The sequence below is a fragment of the Perissodus microlepis genome, chromosome 8 (assembly GCF_051167445.1).
Source record: "Perissodus microlepis isolate ML-2025 ecotype Zambia chromosome 8, ASM5116744v1, whole genome shotgun sequence".
Taxonomy (NCBI): domain Eukaryota; kingdom Metazoa; phylum Chordata; class Actinopteri; order Cichliformes; family Cichlidae; genus Perissodus; species Perissodus microlepis.
This window is the reverse complement of record NC_140468.1, coordinates 5,289,120-5,308,661: the sequence shown is the minus strand read 5'-3', so window position 1 is coordinate 5,308,661 and position 19,542 is coordinate 5,289,120. Positions and strand designations below refer to the sequence as shown.

General features: G+C 38.5%; 1 protein-coding gene across 1 annotated transcript; it reads right to left on the bottom strand.

Moving 5' to 3' along the window:
* Window positions 1–585: 585 nt before the first annotated feature.
* On the bottom strand, window positions 586–16,922 carry ttll6 (tubulin tyrosine ligase-like family, member 6; the record flags this gene model as incomplete). Its single annotated transcript, XM_084938609.1, has 14 exons — window positions 586–1,491; window positions 2,163–2,301; window positions 3,088–3,144; window positions 3,240–3,536; window positions 3,810–3,969; window positions 10,773–10,961; window positions 11,062–11,240; window positions 12,514–12,739; window positions 12,829–12,914; window positions 13,223–13,366; window positions 14,071–14,227; window positions 14,611–14,741; window positions 15,945–16,063; window positions 16,889–16,922. Coding segments are annotated over 14 exons (2,133 nt in total), but the record flags the coding sequence as incomplete, so codon positions are not given.
* Window positions 16,923–19,542: the final 2,620 nt, after the last annotated feature.

The following is a 19,542-nucleotide window of genomic DNA, read 5'->3' as shown; positions in this document are numbered from 1 at the left end:
GGGATTTAAACACAAAATGTTAAAACATCTGAATTAACGTTTTCATTTCATTAAAGTCTAAAATTAAAACAAACAAACAAAAAAAACCCAACACTTCCACAGGTACCGTCTTATTTAGGCCATAGTTTAATCCTTTATTGACTCCTAAATTTACCCCCCAGATTTTAATTTTTTTAAAAGATAAATATAATTATAATTAAATAAATTCGTCTGTAGACCCCCGAGTTTCACAGGAGCTTGCAGAAAACAGCTCAGGCGCTTTATAATGCAAGTGGACTCGATACTAAATATTTATATTTATCAGTAATGAAAACACTTCCTCACATTTTAAAATAATATCGAATAATTTCTCAACGCATTTGATCTTTTTCTTTTTTTTTTTTTAGTTTATTGGTACCTTGCTCTCAGCCAGCTACAAAGAAACCGGATCCAGAGAAGCTGTAAAACTTTATGGCCTCTTATCTGAAAGCCGTCAAGACGAAAGGAGGCAATCACCATCAAAAAGAAATTTAAAACTATTTAGAAAAAAATGTGTTAAAATGTAATCACAGAAAGAATATTTATTACTTTTAAAAAGTAGATTTTTTTAATCTTATTTTTTGCAGAAAGTGACAATAAAGACGATTAAACTAAATCACTTGAAAAAAAAAAAAAAAAAGATTTTATTGATCATCAGCACAAATAAAGTTATTTTCAATACTTGACTGCACAAACATGAGAGCAGCTGGCTTTTATCCTTAATGTCCCCCAGTGTGAAGCTTTTCAAACTAAATTTAATATTAAATAATGAACCTTTAATAGTTTCAGTTTAGCTGAGCCAGTTTATGTTCATATAAATCAGTGAGTTTATTAGAATCACTTTTTTTTCTTCCAGAGTAAAAGATTTCAATATCATGTTAACCCACCGTGCTTTTATTTTGGCACTCTGTTTGAAATAATTCATCCTCAGAGCAAAACATTAAACATCTATCTCAGATTTATGCATCAGGTTAGATTTAATGGATAAATCTGAGTACACAGAGTCAGTATTTAAAAAAAAAAAAAAAAAAAGCTGTAATGCTGTTTGGGCTTTGCTGGAGCTCATTCAGTGGCAGGCAGCTGGTTTGCAGGTATAAAAGCTATATACAAACATCCATGTCCATCAAAGGCATTGTGTATTTCTGAATTTTCTCTCTTCAAGGCTCTTTGTATTTCTCTGTGGAGCAGCTTCAGTGTGAGGTGAGAGCTGCAGGTCTGGACTCGGAGGGGCTTCGTGAGGTCGGCGGTCCCTCTGCCCTCACTGCCCTTTACCGTGCTGGGTCGCTCTGTGAGGGAAGCCAGGCCTCCGGAGCAGCGGGACGCACGTGGAGATGACGAGCAGGCTGTGCAGGCCGTCGGGGTCGTGGGACACGTCGTTGGTGCATCGAGGGCCTCCTTTGGAGATGTAGTTTATGGTCGGGATGCCGGGACGGGACCGGGTGTCGGTGTAGAAGCTGCTCAGAGAGCCGCTGACTGAAAACAGAAGAAAGAAGAAGTCTGAGACAAACACACACACACACACACACACACACACACACACACACACAAAACCCCCACTCTGAATAGCTAATATATTAAAAAAAAAAAAAGAAATCTCTGTATAAATGCTATTACCATTTCCACAAGAGCCCATTGTGTTTTCTGATGTTTTAATTATGTGTGTGGAAATTATTGCAAATGAAATAATATCAACAGATTTTTTCCTAAACTAATAGCACAGCCTGATTATTTATAAAAATGTTAAAAAAAAAAAAAAAAAAACCCAAAATGGGACACAGTAAATAAATGTTTTAATATTTTCATGGTAATTTTAATGGTAGATGGTAATTTTATGTAGATTTAAACACTTCTCCCGTGTATTTTAATTTTTTATGCATTTTTGGTGATTAAAAAAAAAAAAAAAAAAAAAAAAAAGTATTTCTACATTTTCTTCAAGTGATGTTCATGTTTCAGAAAACAGCAGGAGGGGAAAAGACATTAAATTCAGTTTTATTTATACATCTCCAGTGTTGTACCAAAGACTCCTTAGTAAACAGGAAGCAGGAGCTGGATATTGAGAGAAAAGCCTGCAGAAGCTGGCTGTTAGGCTGAAAATGAACCAGCGTTACCTCTCTGTGGCTGACCTGAGATCTCAGTATGGTTACCTGGCCAAGACGCCTGCTGGGGGCTGACGATCTGGCGTATTTCTCCCGCTCTGCCGTGGCTCTTGGACTCGCCGTTCGGGCAGCTGCGGTGCACAGTGGGCCGGAGGAAACGCTGCTGAGTCATGACGGACCCGAGCTGCTGCGAACACAGCAATAAAACGATGCCGTTTAGATTCTGTGCCATAATGATTATTCAGCACAGTGAATTATCAGTCAGGGTTATGAACTGTTAACCCACTTCATTCATTCTCCTCTGATGATTATTTTTGGCTGTTTATATATCCGAACCGCTGCCGAACCGCTGACGCTGATGTGTTTTGGATTTCATCACTTTCAGAGGTAAAAACCATCAAATTTACAAACAACCTGAGCTTTGCATGCCGAGGAAAATGTTTCTTCAACTCATAATCCAGAGCAAAGCCAGAATAACACTATGTGTTACAAACAGACATGCAAAGAATAACAGATTAAATCAACTTGTTGCTCAAAAGAACATTAATTATCATGGATTTTAATCAACTATTAATTATTATAAGAGTAAAAATAAAACGTTTTCACTGGTTCAGGCTGTTCATAAATGATCATTTGCTGGGGGTTTTAATCATATATAATAATAAACTAAAAGTGTTCTTTTTAATATTTTAATACACTGACAAATAAATTAATCTTTAAAATAAAAACTGAAAATAAGCAGTGAAAATAACTGCTGTTGCAGTCCTGGTGAGGAATGAGAAGCTACAAAACAATCATAGAAAATGTTCTTTTTCCTTTAATTCTCTATTAAGACTGAGGAAGAAAGGCTGACCAACTATTAAAGTTGAAAGTTAAAGAGACAGGGCAGTTGACATGATTAATTTCTTAAGTTTATGAGCACTGATTTAAAATAAAGAAAGAAGAGCAGTGGATTAATTTGGCTGGAGAGTACCTGCATAGGTATGTCCTGCTCTTTAGTCCTTTGACAAAAATGTGTCAGTGAATCCAACTGAAATAAAAAAGGATGATGGCAACTGTCAGTTAATAATACTCACAATAAATGAGAAATGGTTTATTTTGCATGGACTGGTGGTCAGGCCTTACCTTCCTGTGTTGCCTTTGATGATTTCTCTGCTGCTGGGAGCAGAAGTCGTTTGCTCCCCCTCTCTCTCTGTGGCCCTGCAGCAGCTGCTGGATCTGGCTCACCACCCCGAGGTCCTGCAATAGTTTTTGCCTCTGGTACAGCACGCTGAGCTGCTCGTGGTCGCCTATTAATACCACTTTTTTCTCCTCCTCCCTCTCTTCCACCACCTTCTCCTCCTCCTCCTTATCCAGATGCTCCTGCTCCTCTTCTTGGACCTCTGCAGACTCCGGAGGTGCTGACAGGCCGGACACAGGAGGCTGGGGGAGAAAGAACATTTAAATCAAGTAGTTTTTATTGCTTCGATGTATATGCAGGTTTTTAAAATATATGAGAAGATCATTGGTTTGCTGTACTGAAAATAAAATCTGTTTATTTAAAACTGAATAAAATGATCAGGAATATTATTTAGATAATCTAAACAATACTCTGACAGAAAGACCAGCCAGAGTCAAAGCCATTCATCACGGACTGAAGCTGTGTCTCCCTCTTGTGGTTACATGTGGGTACTGCATCTTCAAACACAGCCTCACCAATGCTGGGTCGCAGTTAGAAATGGGGGTCGGGGCTGATGGGGCCCTTCGTGGTTTGACTCCTTCCCCTGCAGTCTCCCCCTGCGAGTCTCTCCTCCGGCCTCTCCTTTGGTAGTGCTCATTCTGCTCCTGCTTCAGACGCAGCTCCTGCAGCTGTTGCCTAAAAGAATGAAAGCACACATTTCAGCACCACTTTGACAATAATTTAAAGTATTTAAACAAATTAAATCACTTTTTTAGCTTTATTATGGTACTCTTGTTTTAGATGTTTTTTTTTTTAAAAACACAGAGGACAAATATTGAGTGTAGAAGAAGAAACTCGGATCCTTCTGCAAGTCCATTAATCTTAATTTGAATAAATAAATAAAAACTTAAACTCCAGTGATCACTTCTGTAAAATAACCAGTTAAATCTGATAAATCTCATCCACATTTACTTATAATTGTATTATTATTAGTTTGTTTTCTTTTTCTTTTAAATGCAGAGAACATCTTATTTTGGTTTCCCGTCTTGTATTTTATTTTGAAACAGATTTTTGCCTGTTCACATTTTCCTGCTGTCTCCATGATGCACTCTGTTGTCTCAAGGGAGGAATAAAAATACAAAGCACAGATGACAAATGATGACTACCAAAATAAAACACCAAATAACAAAAGAACCAAACCACACACCGAGGTGAAAAACTCACACGGAGACACGGCTGGAATAGTAACCCAAACAACAAACAACAATTAACAAAAACAGAAACCAGAAAACTGCACTAAAAAAAACTTCACAGACCATGGCATTGCTGTACAAAAACAACTAAACTGTCATGAAGACAAGTGAAGACTGTTTTAGGAAATATCTGAGAAGTCTGCATGAAAGTGAGCACACAGCAGAGCAGATTTAAGCGTGTAGGTGGAAACAGGTGGTCGTGGAGCTTTCTTCGATGTGACGATCACAGCAGAGAGCAGGATCGAACACCACGACAAACACTTGCCCTTTGAGAAATCATAGTTGTCCAGAATCTCTACTATTTGATCAAACTGCTATCTAAACTGTTGGCTAATCATAGTTAGTAGCAGGAAACGATGTGACACCCAGTTTTTCATGGCAGACACAGGGGCCTTTTAATTTAATAATGTGAGAATTACAGGCACATGCAGCGGAGTGTCATCAGCGTCTTAAAGGGAAATTTATTCCATGACTGCACATAATTTGGTGGCAGGATTACGCACTATTAAATTCTGTTTTATTAGGACAGGTTTAAATCCTTCAATTTGTTCAATTATTCCATAATGTTTGCACATATTAAATCACCCCGAGGCATGTCTGCATGTACAGCTGAGTGTGATCACACTACCGGCAAAGAAGCGACTGGCTACGTATCATTTCCAGGAGCGACAAATCAAAACTGAGATGGCCTCAACTTTTTTCTGCATCAGCCTTTCATGGATTATCTGTGCGGGAGGTAAGAGACAGACCCAAACGCTCCTAAGACAGAGATGTGACCTAAGGAAGGAAGTGCTGAGGACAAAAATACAGAATACACACTAATGTAGAGCAGCGGCGAGGGATTCACAATGGAGTCGCCAGGGGGAACACATGGGATAAGGAGGATATGGCAAAGAACTGAGTAAAACTGAGGACTTACAGACAAACACAGATGAGGTAAAGAGAGAGGAAACATCTGGGGTAAAAAAGACACAGGTGAACAGAATATAACTAATGCGACAAAGGGAAGCAAAACTACACACAATGCACGTAAGACAAGGAACTAGAAAAATAAAAGAGGAAACCTAAAACTGAGACAAACACACAAAAAGATAAACACAAAAGACACAACTGACTTCACAAAGCAGACACAAAAGGAGAAAAAACACAGAAGAGACTTGGGGAACAAGAAGGGAACTTAAACAACTAAACTAATCTATAAGTAAACAAAAAACACAAGTAATACAATAGGGAACCAAAATTAATAGAAACTAGGACCCAGTTGCATTAATGGTCTCAGAAAAAACTTTGAGCACTTTGTCAATCACTGTGAACAGAAGATTACTTTCTCTAGCTGTCTTTCAATTTTGGTGCCATGACAACCTGTATGTAATAGATTGACTGATTTGTGTCTATATACAGAACACGAATATTTTCCACTTTTAAAAAGGCAAAATTAATCCACATTTGGAAGAACAGATTTGCATTACTGATTCATTTGTTGTTGTTGTTGTTGTTGTTGTTATCATCATCATCAATAAAAATGATTGGATTTAGAACAAGGTCATGATTTGAGGATCACAACCACCTGAACTGGCTTCCAAAGATCCTGGAATATTTTAAGACCTATGTGAAACATCTACTAAGAAAACAATAATCGCATTTTTCTTTTACTAGTCTCCGTACTCTACTGTATTTTTGTACTGTAGTACAGTTTAGTCTGTGCTTAATTATTAGTGATACTACTTATGTGCATGTTTTTTCATCCACCTATCACAGTCTGCTGTTTTTATTTATTTTAAATCACTGATGTCTTGTTCTTTAGTTCTGCTTAGATTTAAATACACGACTTTCTAACAATAGCTGTATCTCATTACTCACACTGAACTCTGAAAACCTGGGTTTAAATACTTTGATGCAAGCTACAAAAATATATGAAGCTACATTCTTAAAAGGTTATGTTTATGTAAATGCAGTCACATTTTTTTCTTAAAAAGGTCACCAGAGAACCACTTAGAGGCACATTTTAGTCTCATGTTATAAGATTTTCATTTGATTATTTAAAATTTCTTTAAATGAACGGCAATCATAGTACCGTATTTTTCGGACCATAAGGGCACGGGATTATAAGGCGCACTGTCCACAAACGGGTCTGTTTTCATACATAAAGCACACCGGATTATAAAGCTCATTAAACAAAACAAAACAGTCAGATAAGTCAAACTTTACTCAACTCATTCCTCTTGCTTCCTCCACTTCTGTAACATTGATTCATTAATGTTGAATTCTCTGGTAGCTGCTCTATAAACACTGGAACAACAGTATATGTTGTTCCAGTGTTTTTCTAATTTTTGCTATGTAATTTTGCACTGTCCACTTTCTGCTGTAACAAAACAAATTTCCCACGTGTGGGACTAATAAAGGTTATCTTATTTTACATTAATGACTAACCTCATATTGTGGCTGGATTATCTCAGTTGTTCTCCCCTACTGAAATTTGGTCAGTATACAGCAATTTTCCAAGTGATTGCATTTGTCAAAACAAACAAACAAACACACACACACACACACACACACACACACAGGGAACTTATAGCAAGTGGAAAAAAGTTAGCATTCATTCTCCAGGTTCACTGTGTTATGCTTTGGTATGCTAACATAGCTGTGTCGCTAGCGATCTCTAGCAGAGCATTATATACCAGCTAGTCCAACTTCAGTAACCCTACAAACGTCACTGCTGTGTAGTTTTACGTCTTCATTCATGTTGGAAGTGATAGCAGAGCTGTACGTTTTATTTTTGCCCAGAAATCTCTCAGTCAGAACATGCTATATCATGTTTAGGTAACTAGCGAGCTAACTTTCTGCTACCTTCCTGCTAACTTCTAACTCCGTTAAATTTAATACATTCTGTTTTCATGGATGCCTGGATGTTAAACTTAATTGTTAATCCTGGTAAAGCAGCAACACTGATCATTTTTATTAAAGATAAAATAATTTACACAGTGTTCGTTTGGGACCTGACGCGCCCGAGTTTTGGACCCAGATTACTATGAGTCGCAAGGCTCCTGACTACTAGTGATGGGTCGTTCGCGAACGAAATGAGCCGGTTCTTTGACGTGAACGACGTCAAAGATCGTCGTTAGCCCTAGCAGCACCTGTCCCTCTCCTCCTCGTCAGTTCGCCTCAACATAAGCTCGTCATATTCTGTGATATGATTTACTCTGAGTTGTTTGACAAGGTTAGTGATGTTGCCACAACCATACATGCCAACCCTCCTAATTTTTCCGGGAGAATCCCAAATTTCAGTGCCCCTCCCGAAAATCTCCCGGAGCCACCATTCTCCCGAATTTTGTTGTCCGATTTTCCACCTGGACAACAAAATTGAAAAACCATATCGCAGAATTCATAGCGCCCCCCAGCCAATTCCAGTTTCCAACAATGACAGCAGCTGCTTAGTTTTAATATTACTCTTATTTCTCTTTCTGGGTCGCAAAAAAACTTTTAAGAGATTTTCAGGTGAGAATGTAGCTGTGTAAACTCTGAGCCGACGACACATTGTCTTCAAACCCCCGCGGTCTTTCGCTACTCGGGTTAAACATGATATATAAGTTACTTTGATAACTTAAAAATGGTATTGTTTGGCTTTTTCAGTGTTTTATTTGTTTGTGAGTAAATCAGTTTGGCTGAGATTAAAGTTATTAGATTAGATTAAATTAAATGTAACTTTATTAATCCCTCGGGAGGGTTCCTCCGGGGTTTTCACACAGCTGAACGTCAAACAGAAAACTGATTAAACAGAAGTGTGAGAGTTTACGCCAGCGCCCGGTTATATTTTAGATAGCAAGGAGCAGACGGCAGTTTCACTCCACCGAGGGAGCCTGTGACGTACTGCCTGGCTTTCTTTAGACCGCAAAGGCTGGGTCCTCAGGTGGAAGCAGCCTCTGAATTTGGACACCCCTGCTGTATTTTATCCGATAAATCAACACTGTAAAATGTATGTAGTTCCTTTGAATGTAGATAATCCAAATGTTATAGTTTCTTTCCACCGTGTTCCTGTTAATGATAAACTACAAAATTACCCTAAATTACTAAAATATCGATATTTTAATGTGAGAATCGATTTTAGAACATAAATGATTGGTATCGAAGGAATGATATTTTAGGATCGATCCGCACATCACTACTTTACGCTGGGCAGAGGGGGGAGGGGCGGTAGTTACACTCAGTAGCACAGGAACAGAGCCAGAGGGAGAGAGAGAGAGCCAGGGACAACAACGTCACATTAGAAAGGTATAGTAATCATCCACAACTATTTTCGGTTGCAGATGATAAAGGATTCAGAAAGTTTATTCATGCGGGCCCATATGACAGAGAATATGCATCTTCTTTATGTTTTCATATTTTAATTTATATTTAATTGTGTTGTGGTTTGCAGTGTTTTGTGTTGTTTTCGCTTTAAATTTGTAAAAGGAAAAAGCTGAAAATTTAAATAGTTAAAAGTTGAAATGTGAATAGTTGATTTTTGTATTATATGATTTATTTATTACATTTTATGTGGAGTGAATAAATAAAAGTATATTTACGGTGGCCCCTAGAGACAAAGCACATACAAACTTCATATCACGTACGAACTCTGAAGCACGTACAAACTCCAAAACACGTAAAAACTCAAAACACGTACAGGATGCTAGGCGCAGTGTTGAGCTTTTGTTATCTTGTGGCTACACAAGCCAGCAAGTACCAACGACCGGATTTGGTTCATGCTAGAAATGTGTTTTGGAGTTTGTACGTGTTTTGTCTCTAGGGGCCACCACATATATTTATATATAAACATATATAAATAAAACCACTTTTTTTTACATTAGTAATTCCTTTTGTGCATAATTTTATATTATTGTTCATAATAAATTAATTAAAGCAACAAAACAACCTGAAGAGCCGGTTCGGAGCCGAAAGAGCCGGAGCTCTAAAAAGAGCCGGAAATCCCATCACTACTGACTACAGTACCCATAAAGCTCAGACAGTCCATCAGGCTTCATAGCTTAGCAAAGTCCTACTAAAACATTTTTTGACAGATTTTTGAGCGTCGTGTACCACATAAAATCAGTTCGAGGTCAGTAAACACAGCCAGAATTCATAGATAAGGCCACCAGGTTATAAGGTGCACTGCCGATTTTTGAGAAAATTCAAGGATTTTAAGTGCACCTTATAGTTCGGAAAATACGGTAAATGAATTGCTATGCATTTTTTTTTTAGGCAACATTCCAAATAAAATATTTAAAATGTCGTCTATTCCTTTTCCTTCATTGGAAAATCACAATTTATCTTTAATTTAGATTTTAGTAAGTAAGCACACTGCATATTTGAATATCTGTCCAGTGTTTTATTACCAATCAGCAAACACATTTGCAAAAATATTTAATATTTGTACTTAATGTAAGTGTTTTTATTTATCAGTCAGGCAATTTGTAAGATTACTTCTTGAAATGTAAATTTAAAAAAAAAAAAAGAAAGAAAAAAAAAAAGATTAAAATCACAAAATATTAAACTTATTATGATTTGGATCTTCACATTACAAAAACTTGATCCAGATTCTTTTTGCATTTTTTATGTAAATTATTAATAAAAATGTATCAGTTGTAAGGAGGAAATATCTTGCTATAATGATTGTTGCCTATGTATGCATCTATGTCTAAGGTATGTAACCTAATACCTCGTTACTGAGCAAGCCAGTCTGAGCAAAAACTTTGCACGGACATCGTCACACATACAGTGATTAAAAAGATTTATGATAAATCCCAATTATTTATATTTTCCTATTTATTATGTTCATTTTATCATCTGTCTTGCTAATCAGCTAACTTTTTCTACCACTTGTTGCAAGATGAGAAATTATTACCTCGCACAGGTTAAGCTAGAAATTTAAGCTTTTTGCGATCTTTGTGGTCTTTTTATGATAAATATTATTTTATAAAGTCTTCTCACTGTACTATCCCTTTAAATAACAGCAGAGATGTTAATTTAGTTCTCCTGCATAAATGTTAGAAGTGCTGTATGAATAAAAATTATTATTATTACCCAAGTGTCTGTATTTATATGGAAACTAGGCAGAATAATTCAATTCTCCCTGCACTGGAGTGTTCCCTCTGCTTTCTTTTTTATTTTACTTATTTCTTTGTGTCTGTGTGGATGACTTCAGGAACGGTCTGTGCGTAACTCGCAGCACCTGCTCTTTGCTGAACTGTACTGACAGCATGCTGGAGGTACCTGGCACACTCCTCTCTGGCCTTTGATGCCGCCGTCTCGTGGAAGAGCGAGCTGCTGTGTTTAAAGTACTTGTCGTATTTCTCCCCTCCCTCTCTGGGATAAATCCTCTTGAAGCCTCCCAGGTGTTTGGCCTCGTACCTCTCCATCTGCTTCACCGTGGCTGCCTGGCACTGACGCAACTCCTCTGACCTGCCGATAAAATACACACACGGAAACACTAACCTTCACTACAGATGTGTGGTGTGTGTGTGACCTTGGGAAAACTTCACACCATATCTGTTCACCGTACCTGGCCTCTCTGGAGCGGTGCTGCTGCAGCCTTTCCTTCACCTTGCGTCTCTCCTCTTTAGTAATCTTACGACGATCGCAGGCGCTCAGGTTGATGAGAACCAGAGTGTCGTACAGCAAAGCATCCTTCACCTCGCGGTCCAGCTGGGAGTCAGTGGTAAAACTTGGGGAGTGATTCACCTGGACATAAATGTATTCAGAAACACACACACACACACACACACACACACACACACACACACGCCTGAACAAATTTGGTTGAATTCAAGCTAACTTAATCCATTCACCAATTCATGTTTACCCAACTATTTTGTAATTCAAGATCTAAAAGATCTATAAAGGGCACAATGCAAATGTCGACCTCACACCCAGTTGCTGTTTCAAAAATAGAAACGTACCCTAACTTTTGTTTTTTCTTTAATTACAGAATTTGACTGTTATTATTTGTTTGGGATCAGATGTGTTTGTGTCATTTATACGTGTCCCGGCATTCATCTGGCTCTTATCTTGGTAAAGAACTACCTTCAGAAGACCAAAGGGAACGTTATTGACTGGCCTGGAAAAAAGCCTTGAATCACATTGAAAATCTGTGAAGTGAACTTAAGACCAAGGTCGGTCCCCAGAAGACAAACAAATCTCAAGAAGCTTGGGAGAGTGACCATTGAAGAATGGGCTGGGATTGTTTAGGAGATGGATGTGAGACTTGTTGAAAACTACAACAAAGAACTGCGGGATGCTATCCAGCAAAAAGGACGCACAGCTGACTATTAGCATTAGAATTTAATAATGCAAAGTAAAACTCTGTAAGCATCCAAAATGAAATTAGGATGTCTATAAAAGCTTTGCTACAACTGTTAAAACATCCCTGTGCTGTTTAACATTGGGAAATATTTAAAAGAAAATTACATTTTTATTGGGGACTAATAATTCGGTCCCTATCTGTAGATGACAGAAAATAAGGAAAAGCATATTTGAGCTCCACTTGAAATTGTCATATAAAATCTTTGCGAGAGAATTGGTCTTAACTGGGACATAATCTTAATAAAATTAATAGGTAATAAAAATAAATAAAGGCTATTTTGTCAAAAGACAGACTTTTTTAAAAAAAAATATATGAGTAGTAAAAAACCCAAAAGCATCCCAATAGACTACTTGAGACACTGTATTAATTTGTGGATTAAAACATGTCCATGAATCAGGCTACCAAAGACAACAAATTAATGGTATATTTGGTACAACACATGCAGAATATTTCCATTAGGCTTATATTTTAGTTAATGGAATAAAGCTTCAGTAAAGACCTGGAGATAGCTGACAGAGAATATAGACCATAATGTTTTTCTAACCTTTCAGTCAAGAATCATACGGCTTTCCAGAACACGAGAAAGTGAGGCTGAATGAGTAACAATCACATATATGTTTGTTTTACAGTATTGTGTAACTAGTCGGTCACCTCCAGCACCCAGGGTTTGAGCCGGTGATCCAACAGTACATCGAAGCCTAGGATCTCAAAGCATGCGCTGCCGGTGGTGTGGTTGGGGAAACACGTTTGGTAGTTATGCTTGAGTATGGGATGGGCCGAGATCAGAGTCTTTATGATCACGTCCTCGATGTCGCGCCACATCTTCTCTGTGCTGTAGTTCATGGACTCCAGGAGCTTGTTCAGGGCGGACAGCTTTCTGAACGGAACAACAATGAACATGGATTCTTTAAAGAGCGTTGGCGATGTACCACATCATGCACCATCTTCAGTGTGAGCAGTATTCACCGTTTGCTCCCAGAATCCTCATCACGGACAAAGTTCTCGCTGTGCTTGTTGATGGAATAGTTGGTGAGATGCATACACACGTCATCCTAATGTTAGAGAGACTAGTTACTATTTATTTAAGTAATTAAACTCACAGGAACACGTATACAGCAATGAATAAAATCAAAATCAAAATATGATACAAAATATAAAAAACAAAACAAAAAACAAACAAACAGATAAACTGATCATTTTAACTATTCTGCCAAATTCCTATCACTAACTTGGGGCTTTTATTCTGAAAATTCTCCATAGATTTACTTCCAGAGATACATGCAGAGTTAACTGGACCTAAATAAGTGTGTCTCTATAAGTCAGCCCGGGCACCGGTCAGTCCATCTTTAACAGTTCTTACCACATTGCCGAGCGTTGGTTCGCTGTACTTTGTGGTGCAGAAGCGAGCCAGGCCCTCCTTGAACATGAAAATGCTGAATGGGTCACATGACGTCACGAGCACGTAGACACGCAGGTCAAACTTGTACCCATCAATGATGAAAGGCTGAAGAGGTCATTTATAAAGAACAGAAAAAGCATCATACACCGTGTCAGGGCTCTGCGTGCAGGCAGATGGAGAGGAGGATCGAAATGCGAGACTCTGAGACTGAATTGAAACTGAGAACCTTAGCTTTATGGCTGGTGATAAACGAAAACATGAACTGAACAATGACACTGAGAACTGAACACACAGGCATAATTCTGAGGGTACGACGTGACACTGAGCACAGGAAAACACAGGGCTAATATACACAGGGTGGTAATCAGGGAATGGGCAACAGGAGGGAGACACAGCTGGGAGAAATTGGACTAACGAGACAGGGGGAGCAAAGCTGCACACACTAACATAAGACATAGACTTTCACAATAAAACAGGAAATAAGACACAAGGATGCAGACTAAGAAACACAGACTTAACACGGGCAGAACTAAAAATAAACCGGAATAAGCTGGAACATAGAACATCATCATAATCATCATCATCATCACAAGCACTAAGAGAATAAGGAAACAATCAAACACACCAAAGTAACTTGAAACGCAGATTCATCATAAAACCCAACAAAGCACCAGAGAAACATAAAGAACAATCTATCATTCAAAAATAAACCAAAACATAACTCAAAATACTGGGTCAAACTGACCCAGAACCGTGACACACCGTGCGTTTTGTTGCAGGTGTTTTATGTGTTGCACCCGTTTGCTCACCCTGGAGATGTAAACCTGGCAGATCATATGTTCTCCAGGTTTGATGTCTTTACTGGATTTGGTGATGAAGATGCCTTTGCCTTGACAACCAGTGTCAGGCTTACAGATATACGTCTTGTGTTTTTTGGCCCTGGTGTAAGCATGGAAGTCACTGTAACTGCAGTGAGATAGAGAGGATGAACACAGATGAGTGAACCTATTATCTTTTTAATTCCTAAATATTAACAACATTGTTTTAGGGGGGAAAAAACTCAGATCTAACGTCACGCACTGGATGAGAAAGAATTATATTAATACTGAAGGTTACATAAGAGGTGTTTGAAAAGGTTTAGTGATCCTTTTTAAAATACGTGGAAGATTTAGAGCCAGAATAATAATTAAAAAAAACAAAAACTCCTGTTTCTGTTTTTGTTTGTTTTGTTGAATTTGTGCACTAGAGGGTTTTTTTTGTCTTTCTTATTTTTATTTTGTAGTTGTTTTCAAAAATGTGGTAAATAGATTTTGGGGGGAAATAAAACAGAGTGGAAAGTGCAGACTGACTCTGCAGGAAGGCACCATGTTCTGGGGAAGATGTTGTAGTCTTTGGGAAAGAGCTTCAGCATGCGGTTCATGTTTCTGGCCAGAGAATCCTTGCGGCAGATCTCGCTCATCCCCGGGAAATGGTTTATTTTCTGCAAAGACAGGTTTACACAGCATTACAGGACAGTCGCCTACAATATATATTAAACAACCAGTCACCAATTTAAAATCACAAGCACTGATCATGGAGTGTTCTGCTTGGAATTTCAGGTCCTGGCATTTATGTTGTTGTTGCTTTGAGACATATTGCTCAGAAATATCAAGAGGAACATGGCAAAGAGCCCACATCTGTGATCTAGACTTCAAATTCCCCCGATCCCAACTGAGCACCAGAAGAAAACACCTAACAGTGTAGCAGATGCAGTAGATGTAGCTCCAGAGCCTGAATAGTGAACCCTGTGCAGAAGTGCCTTAAACCTGCATTATTTCTAACAGCCAGCAGGGAGTGATGACTCGCACTGCAAACAGACCTCAAGCCGAACAGAAGTCTATGAGAAGACAGTCCTTGGCGTCATCGCTCTGCGACCTCAGTGAACCTTTTTGGGATGGGTTTAAACAAGTGAAAGGTTTCCCAAACAGAGACGCAAAACCCAACCAGGAAGAAAAAAATCTAGAAAATCAAACATGCAGAGTGACCTGCTGCGGTGACCCCCTGTGAATAGAGGAACAACCCAAAGTAGCTCGTAGGTGTCCATGGCCTTTTGTAACATCTGGTTTTAAAACACCACGCCGTTGATGGTAAAAACACTCAGCTCAAGACTTCACTAAACACTGGGTGATATCACAGTAGTTACATCTTTTAAACAAGTCTGATACACAGAGCTCCCACCCCACAACCGCTACCAACGTCCCAGTGCTAGGCACCGGCGCACAACTCCAGTGGTGTAACTAAACCTAAATAATATTAGATTTAATGTAGGCTAGCTGACGTATATTTTAGTGATATGTATGTATGTATGTATGTATGTATATATATACATACATACATATATCTCAAAAGATCTCTAACAAATCTACTTTAATAAATTACTCATGGTCAAAGAGAGTCAGGCTGACTGCATCGAATTACCCAGTATGATGGAAAATTGAAAGCATGGACTGAAAAAGGACATGTACATCATCATTTCATTGGTAAAGATATTTAGAAAAATGTCATAGTTTGAAGAAACTGATGAATTTTCCGCTTCACAAATACAATCACACATTTAATTAATAAATAATCAAATGAAGCATCAATAATCTTTTCTGATGATGGCAGTGATGGAGGTGTTAGGTTAGTTAGGTGCATTGATTACCTGGTAACGCTTCATGTCCTTAACACGGTCTAGAGACACTGAGCAGTCGGTCCAGAACAGCGTCCAATCTTCACCGTCCATCGCCTCTCTGAGGCCGTATCTACAAGCACCTCGCCGCACTGTGACAAATCAAGCATTTAGCATCTTAACAGCGCTCCATCTGTTTCCCACAGGCAACCAGAGGCCCCTTTCTGCTTGTACAGTGTTTTAAAGTGTATTGTAAAAAAAAAAAAGCTGTTTTTTTAAAAAAATGAAATACATAGAGTGAGACAAACTTTATAAAAATGACCGTTATTATTTAGATTTTTTTTTATTTTTTTTTTTTATTCCTGGCAGTTTTAAAAGTAGGACTGGATTATTGGTGATATTTTACTGTGCAGTTATTAGATGCTTTATCTGTTACTGAACCTTTTTGTTTTGTATTGTGTGAATTTCATGTGTTTTACAAAGTCTGTTAAGTAATCATGTGATTACTTCACATTTCACATTTGGGATTTTATATATTTATTTTATATTGAGCCTTGTGTGACCCCTCAGTTAATCAACTTCCTGAAACCTTTCAGCCATGATTGTTCTGATTGGCTGCCCCTCGTAAATAGCAGATTTGAAGTTTCTCTGCTCACACCGAGAGGAGGAATATAAAATATGAAACTGAGTGTTTAGAGCTGTCTGAAACACTAAACACTCAATGATGAAATCAGGGTGAGCTTTTAGTGCATTGTGACTTCATTATTTGAAACTTGCCCACGCTCAATATGATCATACATCTCTATAATACTGTATATATGATGAAAATAAGGATTTACAGCAGAGATCCAAATGGAAAAAGCACTGTCCACATGCTTTTATCTATTTGACATCTGTAGTATTTGTATTCAGCCTTGTCTAGCTAGAAACAACTTAAAATTGGACATATATGATTTAGTGATCTCGAGCAGACGTACCACTTTCATATTTGCAGTTGGTGAGGTTGATCCACAGTCATCTGAAAGACAAGAGAGACAGAAAGAGGGACAGACATCTGCTGTGCTGCACAGTGCCTCGTTTTGCTCTCCTGAACAATGAGGATAAGTGAGAAAAGAGACCTTAAGAGCCTCCAGGACGAGTTATAGAATCATAACTGACAGGGTGCTTGGCAGTTAATATACCTGCAAAGGGAGATAACAGCAAAAGTACAACCCCAGTTCTGAAGTAGTTGATGCTGTGTAAAATGTAAATGAAAACAGAGTGCAATGATTTGCAAATCTCATAAATACATATTTTATTCACAATAGAACACTGAAAACATATCAAACGTGTTATATCTATTTCAAACACTCTCAACAGAAATAAATGACAAACAGTTCAGTAAATGGGAGAAATTATTATTGTGCTACAGTTGGCAAGGGAAAAACCCAGAATAAGATTTCAAACTCTTTTACTGGCAAAGAGCAAGGGAGAGCTTACATTATGTGATTAAAATATTATTATACTCTGGCACAATTAGGGGCTCTATTTTGCTGTTGCAACTCAAATTACAAAGTAAGATGGAAGGAAATCTAAGAGCACATTTCTGGGGATATTCTAATTCAAGCACAGCTGGGTGATTACAAAAAGGGATCCAGAATTAAATGGACATAGGTAGCATATGGATTAATCCCATTCATGGATGATACGGTGAACTGTGTTCACAGACAGTGTTTTCTGGAAGTGTCCTTGAGCCTGTGTATTTCAATGACAAAACCATGCCTGTTTTTAAGGCAGTGCCACCTGAGGGCCTAAAGATCACACAGGCATCCAATGTTGATTTTGACCGTAACAATATCCTGATATCTGTATCACAATTTATAGACACGCTTTTTAAAAGTGAGCCTCTCTCTACAGCCCCATCATGTTACCAACTTGTTGCTAATTAAGCTAATTACTTGTAAAATGTTTCTTTTTAGCATCAAATACTTATATTGAGTTCACGTGACATCCTTCTAAATTACTGCACACTCAAAACTGTTAGGGTCCTAGGTTTTTAGGTGATGTGTTTTATGTTTTTTGGTTTATTTTTGGATTTGTTCTTGTTCCATGGCATGTTGTCTTTATAGTTTAATGTTGCTTTCCTTGTACTTCCAAGTTTTGCTATTTATATTTCCGGTCCTTAGTTCTGTATCAGTGTTAGTTTCACTCTTGTGTCATCCTTGTTCCTTGTTTTGTATCTGTGAGTAGTCAGTCTTTGTCTCTGTATTTGTTTGCCTTTGGTCTGTGTCCAGTTTCATGTCAAGGTCATAGTGTGTATCTGTTTATCTTCTTTGTTTAGTTTGTAATATTGGGTTATCCTCATCTGTGATCTCTCTCTGTGCTCTGTGGTTGTCTGTTCTCTCAGATTAGTCTTGTGTCCTCTTTCAGTCATGTCTCTGTGTTCTGTTACTCTGTTCCTGTGTCAAGTGTGTGTCTTGTCTGGGCCTCTGTCTCTGAGTTTGTTATGGTTCATGTCTTATTTTGATAGTCTCTGATGGGCGCTGCTCTTGTGGCGACCTGCAGCAGGTGTTTACTGGCGTTTTCTTTTTCTTTTTGTTTTTAACTTTGTTTTAACTCTGTTCTTAACCGTGGTTTTAACTTTTTATGAGGTTTTTGGGGTTTTTTTTGCCGAGATGGAGATCTTCTACACCTTAGTTTTATTGTTGTTGGCGATATTCACCTGGAGTCATTCACTCTCACTGACAATCACTTATACACGCGAGGAACTACTTGGATTACAGTGGTCCTGTTTGTCTATGTACGACTCTTCTAATGCTCGGACAGATGTGATTCTTGGTGAGGATTTATTTGCCCGGTCAAAGACTAATTTTGGAAAGCCCCGCCGCTTGAGAAAACGCGGAAAGAAAGGCGGCGTGCGTCAGCGTGTAAGAAAAGTTTAGAGGAAGAATCGTGTTCCTCTGCCTTCTATGATTCTGGCCCAATGTCCAATCTCTTAGGAACAAAATGGATGAATTACAAGGAAATGTGCTTCATCTACGGGAATACAGGGAGGCTTGTCTGATGGCACTTACCGAGACATGGCTGACCGATATGGACAGTGACACTTCACTGCAAATCAGCGGCTTTGGGACCCCTGTCAGATTGGATCGGAACTGTGGAGTAACACGCAAATCTCACGGAGGAGGGGTATGTTTGTATATCAACCAGGGTTGGTGTAATAACTTTACTGTGCGGGAGCGGTTGTGCCTTCCTGACATCGAGCTCCTTTCAGTATCTGTCAGGCCGTTTTACTTACCGAGGGAGTTCCCTCAAATTTTTGTCACTGTTGTTCACATTCATCCTAAAGCTGACGTTAAAGTTGCTGCCGATGCCATTTTTAAAGTGGTACACAATCTGCAGACTCTCTCACCGGATGCTCCTAATTTTATTCTTGGTGATTTTAACAATTGTAATCTTAAGAAATCACTGAACAATTTCTTTCAATATGTCACTTGTCCTACAAGGCATAACAAAACGCTGGATTTGTGTTATGGACCAATTAAGGGGGCATATAAGTCTGTGGCCGGACCTGCGCTAGGTTCTTCGGATCACAATGTTATTCATCTCCTCCCTGCTTACAGATCTGTGATTAGGAGGGAGAAGGCCTGTG